This window comes from Thamnophis elegans, chromosome 4, assembly GCF_009769535.1.
Source record: "Thamnophis elegans isolate rThaEle1 chromosome 4, rThaEle1.pri, whole genome shotgun sequence".
NCBI classification, from domain to species: Eukaryota; Metazoa; Chordata; class Lepidosauria; order Squamata; family Colubridae; genus Thamnophis; species Thamnophis elegans.
The window spans coordinates 93137278-93151051 of record NC_045544.1 but is presented as its reverse complement, the minus strand read 5'-3'; the positions used below and the strand labels follow the sequence as shown (position 1 = coordinate 93151051).

The following is a 13774-nucleotide window of genomic DNA, read 5'->3' as shown; positions in this document are numbered from 1 at the left end:
CAAAGAAATATGATACTTCCAACCCTTCCCTCCATCATGTGAGAATTAATTTGCCCCCTCCCCCCAGCCTGCCAGAAGCAATGAAACTTCTTGGATAAGAAGTGAAACATCGTCGTCTTCTCAAAGAAAAAACAATCCAGTTGTCTTCTAAAAAAAGCATCTTGGGAACAACTATGACATGGATGACTGAGATTCCCCTTTGGGGATTCCCCTTTGGGGAATTAACTTGGATTGTTATGAACTTGGACTCCCCCTAGTGGCTATCATTTTAACATCATTACCATCAGCTGCAGAGCCATCTGTTGAGAGCCATTTGGCTCTCCTTGAACTCGCAATTTTTATTTAAAAGCTGCGCATTATTTTTTTTTTCTTCTTTTAAAAATTCTTTCTTTTCTTCTCTCTTCTTCCTTCTGCCTTGGTATGGGATATGTATGTGTTATGTTTGTTCGAGTGAATGCTCCCACTTTTTATTGCAATTATTGTTGTACCTTTTTGTTTTAATTATTACGTGGGGATTGTTTGTGTGAGTGAATGAATATGTCTGACTCGGAGGGCCTGCGGGGGAATGCGGGGGTCATCGGGGTGGTTGGGGGGGGTACTGCCACGGGAGTGGGTCGGAGCATTGCGGTCATTACAGGGAGAGGCAGATATGGCGGGGACTTTAGGGCTGGCCATTACCGGGGAAGGAGGGTTCGCTACATTACAGAGATCCTCCTTCCGGCCCTATGAGTCCCACTCCAAGGCCAGATGGCGCGAGCAATCAGGACCCTGGTCTCAGGCTGTTGTTGCTAAATGCCAGGTCTGTTATTCACAAGGCTCCCCTCGTCCGGGACTTAATCTTTGATGAGAGGGCAGACCTGGCATGTATTACTGAAACCTGGCTGGGCACAGAAGGAGGAGTCCCCCTTGTAGAGATGTGCCCAGAAGGATTTCAGGTGCTTCATCAGCCGAGAGCCCAGGGAAGGGGTGGCGGTGTGGCTATTGTTATCCGGGAGTCTCTAGTACCTCGTAGGGTCCCTGCTCCGGAGCTTGTCGGGTGTGAGTCCCTGCTGGTAAAGTTGGACCTCAAGGGTCAAGTGGGTCTGCTGCTAACGTACCTGCCTCCCAACTGCGTTGCAGCAGCCCTCCCCTCATTCCTCGAGTCAGTAGCCGAGCTGGCAATTGAGTTCCCCAGGCTTATGGTTCTGGGAGACTTCAATTTGCCATCACTTGGTGAACGCTCTGATGGGGCGCAGGAGTTCATGGCTTCCATGGCAGCCATGGGCTTGACCCAGGTAATTCGGGGCCCAACCCACTCAGCGGGTCACATGCTCGACCTCGTATTTCTCTCGGAGCAGTGGATGTGTGATCTTGGTCTGAGGGGTAACGAGACCATACCCCTCTCGTGGTCAGACCATTGCCTACTGAGGCTTGACTTCCGGAGGCCAAACCCCCACCGTCGGGAGGAGGAACCGACCAAGTGGTTCCGCCCCAGGCGACTTATGGTCCCTTTGAGGTTCCAGACGGAGCTTGGGGCTATTCCTGATACTCTCGCCCACAGTTCGGCGGAGACTCTGGTTGCTGCCTGGTACTCGGCGGCATCGGAGTCTCTTGACCGGATTGCGCCACTACGGCCCCTCCGGGTCGGCGGATCCCGGAGGCCCCCTTGGTTTACCGAGGAGCTCCGGGAGAAGAAGCGCCGGAGGAGACGCCTAGAGCACTTGTGGAGGTCCGATAAGTCCGAGTCAAACCGAGCACTTTTGACAACCTGCACCAAGGATTACATCAGGGCATTGAGGGCTGCTAAAAGAACACATATTGCCGCCTTGGTTGCGTCCGCCGAGTCACGCCCAGCCGCCCTGTTTAGGATTACCCGCTCCCTCCTTAATAGGAGGGATGCGGGAGACCCTCTACAGGGTAGGGCTGAGGACTATGCCCAGTTCTTGGCGGACAAAGTTGCTCGGTTTCGGTCGGACTTGGACTCCACCGCGGTAGATCCAGCCGAGACACAGGAGGATTACTTGGCAAACCATCTCTGGGTTGAGTTTCAGGATGTTGCCTCTGGGGATGTGGACAAGGCCATTCGAGCTGTGAGTGCCTCCACCTGTATTCTGGACCCGTGTCCCTCCTGGCTGGTTGCCAACAGCAGTGAGGTGACACGTGGCTGGATCCAGGCAGTCGTGACCACCTCTCTTCGGGAGGGGCACTTCCCCGCCGCACTTAAAACGGCAGTGGTGAGACCCCTCCTGAAGAAACCATCCTTGGATCCAGCCATTTTAAACAACTATTGTCCTGTCTCCAACCTCCCCTTTGTTGGGAAGGTTGTTGAGAAGGTGGTGGCCTTCCAGCTTCAACAGGCCTTGGAGGAAGCTAGTTATCTTGACCCCTTCCAGTCCGGCTTCAGACCTGGTTACAGCACAGAAACCGCTTTGGTCGCATTGACCGATGATCTCTGGAGGGCCAGAGATGGAGGCCATGCGTCCATCCTAGTTCTCCTTGACCTCTCAGCGGCTTTCGATACCATCGACCATGGTATCCTTCTGCGACGCTCCGGGAGGTGGGGGTGGGAGGCACTGTTCTGCAGTGGTTCTCCTCCTACCTCTCGGACAGGTCGCAGTCGGTGTTGGTCGGGGGGCAGAGATCGTCCCTGAGGCCCCTAACATATGGGGTGCCGCAGGGTTCGGTCTTATCCCCCCTACTATTTAACATATACATGAAACCGCTGGGCGAGATCATTCGGAGGCACGGGATAAAATACCATCAATATGCGGACGATACGCAACTGTATCTGTCCGCCCCGTGCCAACTCAATGAAGCGGTGGACGTGATGAACCGGGGTCTTGAGGCCGTTAAGAACTGGATGAGTGCTAACAAACTGGTACTCAACCCAGACAAGACCGAGTGGCTGTTGTGTTTCCCTCCCAACAATTTGGCTAATATACCATCACTCAGGCTGGGGGGTCAAATTCTATACCCCTCAGATAGGGTTCGTAACTTAGGAGTCCTCCTGGATCCACAGCTGACTTTTGACCATCATTTGTCGGCTGTGACCAGGGGGGCTTTTGCCCAGGTTCGCCTGGTCCGCCAGTTGCGACCCTACCTGGAACGGGAGGCTCTCGCAACAGTCACTCGAGCCCTTGTGATCTCTAGGCTGGAATACTGCAATGTGCTCTACATGGGGCTGCCCATGAAGTGCATCCGGCGACTGCAGTTAGTTCAGAATGCGGCCGCGCGAGTGATAGTGGGCGCACTGCGGTTCGCCCACATAACACCCATCCTCCGCGAGCTGCACTGGCTACCTGTTGATCTCCGGGTGCGCTTCAGGGTGTTGATGACCACCTTCAAAGCACTCCATGGTAGTGGATCTGAGTACTTGAGAGACCGCCTTCTGCCGATTACCTGAAAGCCCTATGAAGCGGTATATAAGTCTACTGCTATTGCTATTACCTCCCTTCGACCGATTAGATCGCACAGACTGGGCCTCCTCCGAATTCCATCCGCCAGTCAATGCCGACTGGCGACTACACGGAGGAGAGCCTTTTCTGTTGCAGCTCCGACCCTGTGGAACGACCTCCCCGTCGAGATATGCACCCTCACCACTGTCCAGGCCTTCCGCACAGCCCTTAAGACCTGGCTATCCCAACAGGCCTGGGGATAGGTTTCCAATTTCACCCCGCCTGAGTGTTGAGTGTTGAATGCAAGTTGTGTTTTTATCATTTTATTTTATTCACATATTGTTTGTTTTTGCATCTCACCCCCTTCCCTATGATTGTAAGCCGCCCTGAGTCCCCTCAGGGAAAAGGGCGGCCTATAAATCCTAATAAAATACTAAAAAAAAAATACTAAAAAAAAATTCTCTACAGACACTTATTATTTCTAATAGTTTAATAAAAGTAATTTTTAAATATAAGCAATATATTCTTAATAATACATCTTACCACCACAGTATTAGGTAAAAGAAATATGAAGAAATTGCAATTTTTGCAGAAGTAACAACTTACTTGAAATTTTCTGACTGAATGTAAAAGTCACAAGATTATCTTCACTAGCATTCTCAAGATGTTGTTTTTCTTCTTGTAGCGCCATTCCAATCAAGTGGAGAATCTAGGAAAAACATGACAAAATTTCCCTTTTCAGAAGTACTGTATATTCTACATAATTTGTATTCTTGAATTAATGAAAACTTTAACACACCCTTTGTAGCATGGACTCTGACCAGGCATATCCATTATGCTCTACTGCCCATTGAAGGATTGTTCTCATAAGGCATAACATGACATCACATTGTAGAATATTTATCAGGCTTTCAAACAGAGGGCAAAATGGTGGTAATACAGGAGGTGGAAGCGCTGAAACAGAAATAAATACACTGTTGCTAATACATTTGGAAAGTTGTAGAGTTAGATAATTCAATACATTAGGAACATTTAAGAAGGTGTGTGGAACTTTTCAAATTAACAAAATAAATTAGTTTATTTTATTTTTAATACAATCCTACCCGTACTCTCTGTATATATACCTAGATAGATGAGAGAGATGTAAATAGCTCAGTAATAAATTTCTTTTCAAGTAAAAGGACCCAAAACAGATTTAGTTGCTTTTCAAACTGGCACATGTAGTTAATTTGGATCTTCAATAAAATATTTTTTGGCTAAAAAAATAATTTTGTTGTGTTCAGTAAGAACCGTTGATTTTTTTGTAAGATTTAAAAGAAATAGCAAAATTGAGACAGCATCAGAACCTATGCATGTTAGCTGAAATTAGTATGTTTGAATTCTGTTCCTTTCTCAATTCTTCAGGACTACCGGTATTTATTCCTACTCTAAATTCACTGATTTTGAGAATGCTTACTTTCAATTAAGTCAGACTTGCCGAGTGTTAATATTAAAGGTTGCATCCTATGTAATTTAATAACTTTCGATGAATGAAGTAATACTGGAGTAACATCCAGTGTTGACATATTATGAATAACATCATAATCAATGATCCAGAGATGAAAAATTAATTGCCACACCATTCTGACTGATATCTTGTTCTATAAAGTCTTTTATACATTATGTTGTAACACTTCCTTAATGGTGTATGCAAATTCAAACTATATTGCACATCAACATCAACACTAATCACAATGTATGGCACTTAGCAGATATTTCTTGAGTTACTTGAAACCATACAGATGGCTAGTAAAGTAACTAGAATACATTACATGCACTATTTAGATAGTGACTACATTCATTTCATGAATCCCAAATTGGGCAAGAATAATCTAAAGAACAATGTGTATAGTTTGAGGTACAATTCATAGCTGATCTAAATTTTAAAGCAGCCTAATATGTCACATATACAAATGTAGTGAGGTAAATAACGTAGTCATTTACGGCATACTCAGATTTTTCCTTTAATGGCAGCATTATTTTTTGATTGGAAAAAAAAGGAAAATAGCTGTTTTAATTCACAATATCTGTTCATCTAGTTTAAAGTCAATATGGTTTTTGAAGACCCCATGTATTAAAAAGAATGAGAGCAACAAATATGGAGAGATCAATATAAACTAGAAACATAGGTACCTGTATCTTCCCGATTTTGTCGTCTTAGTTTTCTTTGGGCTTCCTCTGCCTTAAAAAAAATGAAAAGCAATCTAAACATTAAAAACAAAAGCATAATTTCTGGATAACTAATTTATTTCTTGACATTTATTTCATGTTCCAATTTCTTATATTACCTGAGCTCAAAAACATTCATCTCTATTGTTCATATGTATCAGTATAACTTAGATTTTATACCATAAACAAACAACCTGAAGGCCCAAGATGCAATCGCCAAAGGCATCCCCTAGACACCTTCAAGAGTTATCAAACTGTAATGTTTAATGTGCCAGAAGGGAAAAAATAGCAAAATATATGATTGTAGAATAGTCATGTTAACTTTTTGTGAAGTCAACATTAATTTTTATTATTATCTTATCCACTGTTTGGAGGAGTTTGAGATTTGACATGCTATTGTAAGAACGAATACTGAGAAAATCTTGTCACAGTAAAGCCATTTTGGCCAAGAACTAGCTATGCCTCGATAGTAAGCAGCTGTACCTTCCAGCTCCCCAATATCACTTTCAAGATAATGATGGCAATTTGTAACAGAAACGTGATACAGCTGAAGACAACAGATTCTAGACTAAATGATGTGGCCATAGGCAGATGAATTTCTAAGAATCATAATTATTCCATGGATTACATTTGTTATTCAGCAGTTTTTTTCATTTAAAACTGTTTTAAGTATTGTTCTGATTCCAAAAGTTACCATAGCAGCAAAAAATCACATTTAAAAGAAATTCCAAATTTATAACACCCTTGTTTTCAAAACCAGAAAAGATGTAATTTTTTCCAGCTCTATAAGCACTTGGCCTATATTTTCTCTACCATAACATCAATAATTTTGCTTATTTGTTTCTTTCTTATTAGTAATATAACTGTATCCTGTATGAATACCTCACCAATTCCCTTGGATTTCTTGCCTATATCTTACAAATCCCCTTCAGAGATTTGTAAATTCTATTTATGTTCCTCAATTAACCGTTTTCTTCCACTGTAATTGAATCTGCTACTGTCTTCATACAAAAAAATTCTACTTCTAATTCCTTCATGAAACTATCCATGCAACTTTTGTTTCTCTTTACTCAAAATCAAACTACCAAAACAGCCAATCTACTTTGTTTCTTTCAAAGATATACTGTCCTGTTATAAACTCAATCTGAATCTATAATGCAGGCATGCGAGTACAAAGCTTCATAATTATATATAATTATATAATGAAAGTTTTCATCTTGCATAATTACCTTAGACTGTTCTGCCCTTGAAAAATGGTAAAAATATAAATTGAAATCTTTAGCACATTCTGGCTTTAACTCATATAAGCCTCTTCCTGTTAATCCTGGTTTTCTAAAAGATAATTGGAAATGTATAATCAGCATTGGAATAATTGAACAACAACATTCTAAACTATTCCATGAAACAATGAGAACACTAATACCTCAATATGAATGATGTCTTATACTTTTAACTGACTATTACTATTAATGACTGCACAAAGCTTCTTTGCCTACAAGCACAGACTCTACTTTGGCAAAAATGAGACTCAGTGCCTCTGACTGTTGGCTGAATGACACCAGACGTCCCTTCATTTAGGTCATCAAAGGGGTCCACTGACAGCCCTTCAACTTATCATCACCTACAATAAATGTGTAGCTTCTTAAATAACAGATATGTGAATATGAGATATGGTACACAAGCAATTGATGCCATACTTATAGTCAAGGTATTAATTGTAAAGAACCATGTTCTTGTTGCTGCCTAAACCCACAGAATAAGATGGGAAAGAAAACCCCACTTTCTCCTGAGCTGCACTGCCCTGAGAATAACCATCAAGGTTGTTGGCTTCTGCCTTGCTTCTCCACTAAACATTTTGCTTTTGGGCAATAGCAACCTTCATTCCTGTTGAAGCAAGACCATCCTTTGAAAACAAGGAAATGGCTAAATGTATTATAAGCTATTCTTCGAATACATATTTGGTGTATTTGGGAAGATGAGGGACAACAGATAATTTCCCTGCTAATATAAAAGTTTTTTCCATGTAGTATTTTTTATCACAATAAAAAAAAGTTTGCTTTATTAATACTTTTAACAAAAAAAATCCCTCAAAACATTCAGAATCTTACTTCTTACATTATCTCTAAGAGCTGTCAATTCTTACATTTGTAAAATGTCTAGACTACATTCAATTAAAATAACCATAAAGAAGGGTTTAAGAATGAAGTATAAATCAGTCCTAAACAGTATTTACTGGGTCACAATATATACTATTTTACACATTTAAAGAGGTTTGTTGCAGGGAAGCCATTACTTGAAACAGGCAACTGCTTCAATGACAGTTTCCATTCCGGTCTCTTTGTTTTCCTATGAAATCAAAGGAAAAATAGGTTATTATATGTGTACATAGTTTTCAAGTATATTTCCTAAGGTAATAATCAGCTAGATTAATCTGGAAATAGGGGGTTCTTTGTGCTCTCTGAGCTTGGCTGTTTTTTTGCAGATGTTTCATTATCCAAGCAAGCTAATATTATCAGTGTTAGTGAGGACTGGGGTTTTCTTCAGTTTATATTCCAATGACTTGCCAACATTGTCAATATTGGTGGAGTAGTTTTGGAGGTTCTTTGTTTGGGCCATTTATTGCTAGCTTGTTTGGCAGTTCCTTGATTGGAGTATTCTTGATTGTTGATTTGATGTTAATCTTGGAGTTAATCTCCAAATCCACTTGGAGAAGAACCCCCAAGAACCACTTCCACCAACACTATTAGGGCAAACAAGTAGAATATAAACTGAGAGTGAATCCCACTGCTTACTAGCACTGATGATGTTACCTAGTTTGGGTAATGAAACATCTTCAAGAAACAACCAAGCTCATTTCAACCTTGAGCTACAAATATTCTCCTTTATTGGCAATCTGGAAAATTAAAAATTTAAGGATCTTTAAGACTGTGCTATCTTAAAATTAGTTATTGTGATTGAGTCCTATTTTTCATACACAGTTCTGCAATCTCACAAGTTTAATGCAAAATAATTTGAAATGATTTATTTTTATATTTCTGAAATTTTATTTCCTATGTCACTTTTCTGTTTATAATTGTAATAATAATAGTCACTGTGATTAAATTGCAAAAAAATAAAGTACTCTGGATGGGTTGTAAAATTCAACACATCTACTAATTTCTAGGGAGTATAAAATTGTGGAGAAAGTATTTAATATAATCCATTAAAGCCTGCTGGGAAATCATCTTCTATAAAAACTTTTAATTCCCTGCTATCTGAAGGAATCTTCATGACCAATTCCATCATATTAGAAATTCCCCAATGATCATCCACCAATTTAAAAAGTACAAGTGAAAATATTTTTAATGAGACTCACATCTTCTGGCAACGCTTTTACTAATTCACTATGAGCCATGGGTCTGATGCTCAGCTGGTGAATAATCTCTCTTTTTATTTCATCTGTAGCATTAATCTGCCCAATTCCTGGAGTAAATCTCTCTCCTGTAAAACAAATCAATAATTTCAGTAAGCACTGATCAATTTCATTTTATGAATATGCTGAACCGAAGCCACAGAAGTGACTATTTTTTCCAGTACAACATCTGAAGGGATATTCATATTATCATATGACAACATGTAAGGATTGTGTCATGATCATAAACATCCCCAAAATAATTTTATTTTATCAAGGAGCAACAGAAGTGGAAATAATTGTACTCTTTAACATTGGAGTTGTAGGTACAGTATATTAATGAACTAATCAAAACAACATCTATAAATTGCAGGACTTCTAACTATAATTAGAATTAATCCATAAAATTAATCAGTAGGTATTAAATGAAAAAGCATAAACTCACCAACAATAATTATAATTAGGTGTAACATTTCTTCAATGAGAGTATTATTTTGCTGAACCATATCCTGAAAGAAACAAGGACTAAAATGTTAGAAAGCACTTACAGATATTTTCATGTTAAGATATAACAGTTTGTAATTTATTTATAATGAATTTCTTAAAGCTTTGAAACTATATCTTCAACTACTCATGTTGTACCTTATTGGTATTTTCAGAACTGAACCTTTTGCCATAATCCGGAGTACTAAATATCTGATAAAGTTCAAAGCGACACAGCATCATCATCAAAAAGTGGTTTGGATCCATCATAGACACACTTGTCTACAAAGAAAAGGAAGTTTAGATAAAGAGAACAGAATGATATAAACTTATTTGGAAACATTGCACTATTGGCCATAATCACATATAAAATTTGTTTTCTTTTATAAATACATCATACAATAGTTGCATATGAAGCAGCATGAATCTTCATATTATAGTCCTTTCTAAACCTTTTAACTGTAATATCCCTTTCAAGCAGCATATTGAATATTTGTTTTCCAAAATTTTGTACTTTTAAAAAATAATGGTTTTATCAGAATATATTAACATATAACTTTTCCATAGTCTCAAAAGGGGAGGTACATTGAAAAAAACCTTGACTGCATAATATTTTTTAAAAACTCTTTTAAAGAACGCAGGTGTCTTAGTGACATCTTAAGGTACATCTAAGGATTATTCAAAAAAAAATATTACCTGGAGCATTACAATGTCTTTATCAAACATTTCTCTTCTGCACTTTACATTATGATAATAGTATATCTGAAAGAGAAAGTTTTCAGAGTTTGATATTTGATTTGGATTATGATCCAAATCTACTTTACATTTCATTTTGCTGACAAAATTTCTCTGATTCATCAAAATCTTGACTTTACAAGAACAAGAAGAGTTAAAATGATTTACCATATAACCTGGGAATCTTCTTGACTTGCAGACTCTAATAAAGTAAAGAGGGGGTTTTCCCACATGATTCTTATCAGCTGCATACTGTACTTTTGGAGGCAAGTCGAGGCAAGCTTTAGGAGATTGTCAATGTCTTTCTGTGTGAGATGATGATGCCTGTAGTCCTGAAGAATTCAGCCATTTTTTACTGTCTCACCTTCACTACAGTTACTAAGAGAATCATGGGAGTTCAGCTACAGAATGTAGCGGAGGAAATGGATTATCTACATTATATTTATAATCTGTTATTATTACCTCTCTTTCAGTCATAATTCAAGGACAGGCATGCAACGGAAATGGTACTAATGTATGACTTTTATCAGGACCTGGACTCCCCAACCCCCCTGATCCTCTTAGATCTGTCAGCAACTTTCAGTACCATCAATCATGAAATTTTGATGGATCAGTCTTGAAGATTGGAGGTAACAACTGTTCTACAGTAATTCTGTTTCTTCCTTGTGGGCACTTCTGCTCAGTGGTGACTGGGTAGGTGAGATTGACTTGGTGGTTTATTTTTGTGGGGTTCCTCACAAGTTGGTCCTTTGCCCCATTACTTCAATCTACATCAGTGATGGCGAACCTATGACACGCGTGTCAGTGCTGACACGCGTAGCCATTTGGGGTGACACGCACAGGATTTCATGCGATTCATCCTCAGCTCCTGCACGGCCGCCGAGGATGAAAGAATCTGTGTTGGAGGAACGGGGGGGCGGGACGTGTGATCTCCCCCGCCCACACTCACTTACTGTATCACCGCCGCCCCTTTCTGAGCGCAGGGGCTGCTGGTAAGGCGTGCGTGCCGTGCGCACACACGTCATCAGCGCGGCGAGGGAGGACCCGCAGGAGAGGAGCGCGGGAACAGTGCGCGCCTCTCTCCAGTCAGGCCAGCACAGAGAGTCTACTCCTGGGACTGTCGGTTACGACCGCACCACAGCAGGGAACAGCGGAGTGCCAACGGGAACTGTGAGCGCCATTAGCAGCAACTATTGGGGTGCCATGGACTTGTAATTGCCCACAATAACTGAGATAAGTGAGGGGGAGGTTGTGTTAGCTTGTTAGGCTAGTTAACCCCTAATTGGCTATCTATAATTCTATCTGCTGTCACTGGCCCACTGATGGAGCACCCAAAAAATAAAAAACAAAGGTTAAGTAAAGGGAGTGGTAGTGGCAGTGGCCGACCCTTTCAAGAGACATGGAGCGAGATGTATGGCATTATAGAAAAAAATGGCAGATCATTTTGCGTTCTATGTACTGAAACGGTAGTAAGCAGAACGTGGAATATAAATAGACATTTTGAAACTAATCATTCCCAGCTCTTGGAAAAAAGTGAGGATGAAAGGAGGGAATACATTTCCAGGAAGCTACACCTTTATAAGAGCCAATCTAACTCCATCCTTAAATTTATGAAAGGCTCTACAAATTTAAACTCTGCAAGTTTGAGCATTGCCCACTCCATAGCTCAGCATGCAAAAGCGCTTAACAAAGAAGTTACTAAGCAGGTATGTTAAATAATTTGTTTTTGGTTTATTAAATACAATTATATATTGCAATTATACATTTTTGTAGTTTAAACTATAAATTGCGCAAAATTATGTTTTTGTCGAAGTGACACACAATGCGAGTTATGCTCGATTTTTTGCCGATTTTTGACACACCACGCCAAAAAGGTTGCCCATCACTGATCTACATAATATCAATATTGTAGTACCATCAATATGCTCATGATGCTCAATTGTACACTGCCACTCCAGGCCATACTAATGATGATGTGAAAGTCTTGAACCTGTGTCTAGAGACTGAGGACACAAGGAAACAGGATGAAAATGCATCCATGCAAGAGGAAGTTATTGTTTGTTCATTGAGGACATTGGTCAACTCTAGTAGTCTCTCTCAAAATATCTAAAGGATAAGATCTCTCATTTGGAAGTCTCTTGGATTCATGGCTACTGGATTGGAAGATGAAAGCCATGCCCAAGAATGCTATTTCCAAGCCTTAGACAGATGTGATTACACAACCATACCCAAAAATGAGATATTAAAGACTGACAGACTCAAAAGCTGTCCAGACTGGTTGGGTTGAGCAATGGGCCTTTCAGGAGAGGGTGCACCACCACCTCGAAAACCGATGGGATCACCCCTTGCTTAAGGAATTAGTAATCACCACCCAAGCCCAACTGTGTCTCCTCCAAACACCCTTAGCCAGCTAGGAGACACATGGAATGCTGGTATGGTCAAATTATCCGCTGCAAAAGCCCTATTCACATCCTCAAGTGCAATGGGATCAAACTCCCTTGAGATAAACTTGCAGGATTTAGCCCTATAACCTCCAGGGGCACTGGCCTAAAGCTGAAGTCCAATGTCGAAATGCAAGAGACTTCATCTGCAGAGTACACAGCATATTCCTCATGGTGACCCTATAGGTTAAATCCTTTTGGTCTATGGTAAAGGCCATAGGCTAGAAACCATGAATTTGTGAGCTTTAGCCTTGGGCATGAAAGCCAGCTGGGTGGCTTTGGGTCAGTCATGTTTTCTCATCTCACTTCACAGAGTTGTTATTGTTGTGGGAAAAATAGGAGGGAGAAGGAGTATTAAGGATGTTTGCCATCTTGAATTATTTATAAAAAATAATAAAGTTGAGATAAAAAATGTACCACAGCTTCCAGAAGTGATTAAAACTTCATATATTTATTATCAAAATTCAGTGTCAAACACTTTTTAATGCGACATACATACAAATAAATAAACAAGCATTTTGAGTTCAAGAAAACTACTCTTAATAAACACATTTAGGAAAACATACAAAATAATCAGAGCACAAATTTAAAATTAATTATTTATGAAGAGCACCGTATTCTTTAGCAATAAGGAAATCAAACGGTTCTATGGTTCTCAGGTAAAAGAAAAGGATTAAATAATTTTTTCCCATTCAGGACTTACCTGATTAACAAGTGAAAATCCATTTCTCCGCCACATTCCAGCATGAACTTGGGCACACAGAACTAGACATCGCAGGGGATGTTCTATTAACATAGGAGGACTAAGTTCACTCTGTATCGGTTGAAGATAAACACAAAACTCAATATATTTGTTTCATGTTTTTAAAGAGCATTCAAAAATTCATTTCCATGACTTAAAATATAGGAAGTTATAGCTATTATCCCTTATGGTTTACTAGATTCTAGGCACTGTCACCTCTGGATCTCCCCAATTAACTGTTCAGTTTTGTTTTGTTTTAAACTAAAATAAGTCATAGATGTTTATTAACATAATATTACTCACCATTGGTAGTTGTTCTGGAAACTTGTATGCTACTTCTGTTTTGCTCAAAAGTGCATGCAAACCTGTATTAAATACAAAAATGCCAATTCTATTGGTT

General features: G+C 39.9%; 1 protein-coding gene across 2 annotated transcripts in view; it reads right to left on the bottom strand.

The window, feature by feature from the left end:
- UBR2 (ubiquitin protein ligase E3 component n-recognin 2) overlaps positions 1–13774 on the bottom strand; it is a 64659-nt gene that overhangs the window by 30813 nt on the left and 20072 nt on the right. For both annotated transcript variants that reach the window (XM_032215270.1, XM_032215269.1), the window contains exons 16-26: positions 13678–13739; positions 13336–13446; positions 10153–10218; positions 9616–9738; positions 9419–9482; positions 8938–9062; positions 7876–7928; positions 6812–6914; positions 5547–5595; positions 4174–4328; positions 3981–4083 (exon numbers count right to left, since the gene is read on the bottom strand). In XM_032215270.1, the coding sequence (XP_032071161.1) occupies positions 3981–4083; positions 4174–4328; positions 5547–5595; positions 6812–6914; positions 7876–7928; positions 8938–9062; positions 9419–9482; positions 9616–9738; positions 10153–10218; positions 13336–13446; positions 13678–13739 (1014 nt within the window). The remainder of the gene's footprint in view (positions 1–3980; positions 4084–4173; positions 4329–5546; positions 5596–6811; positions 6915–7875; positions 7929–8937; positions 9063–9418; positions 9483–9615; positions 9739–10152; positions 10219–13335; positions 13447–13677; positions 13740–13774) is intronic.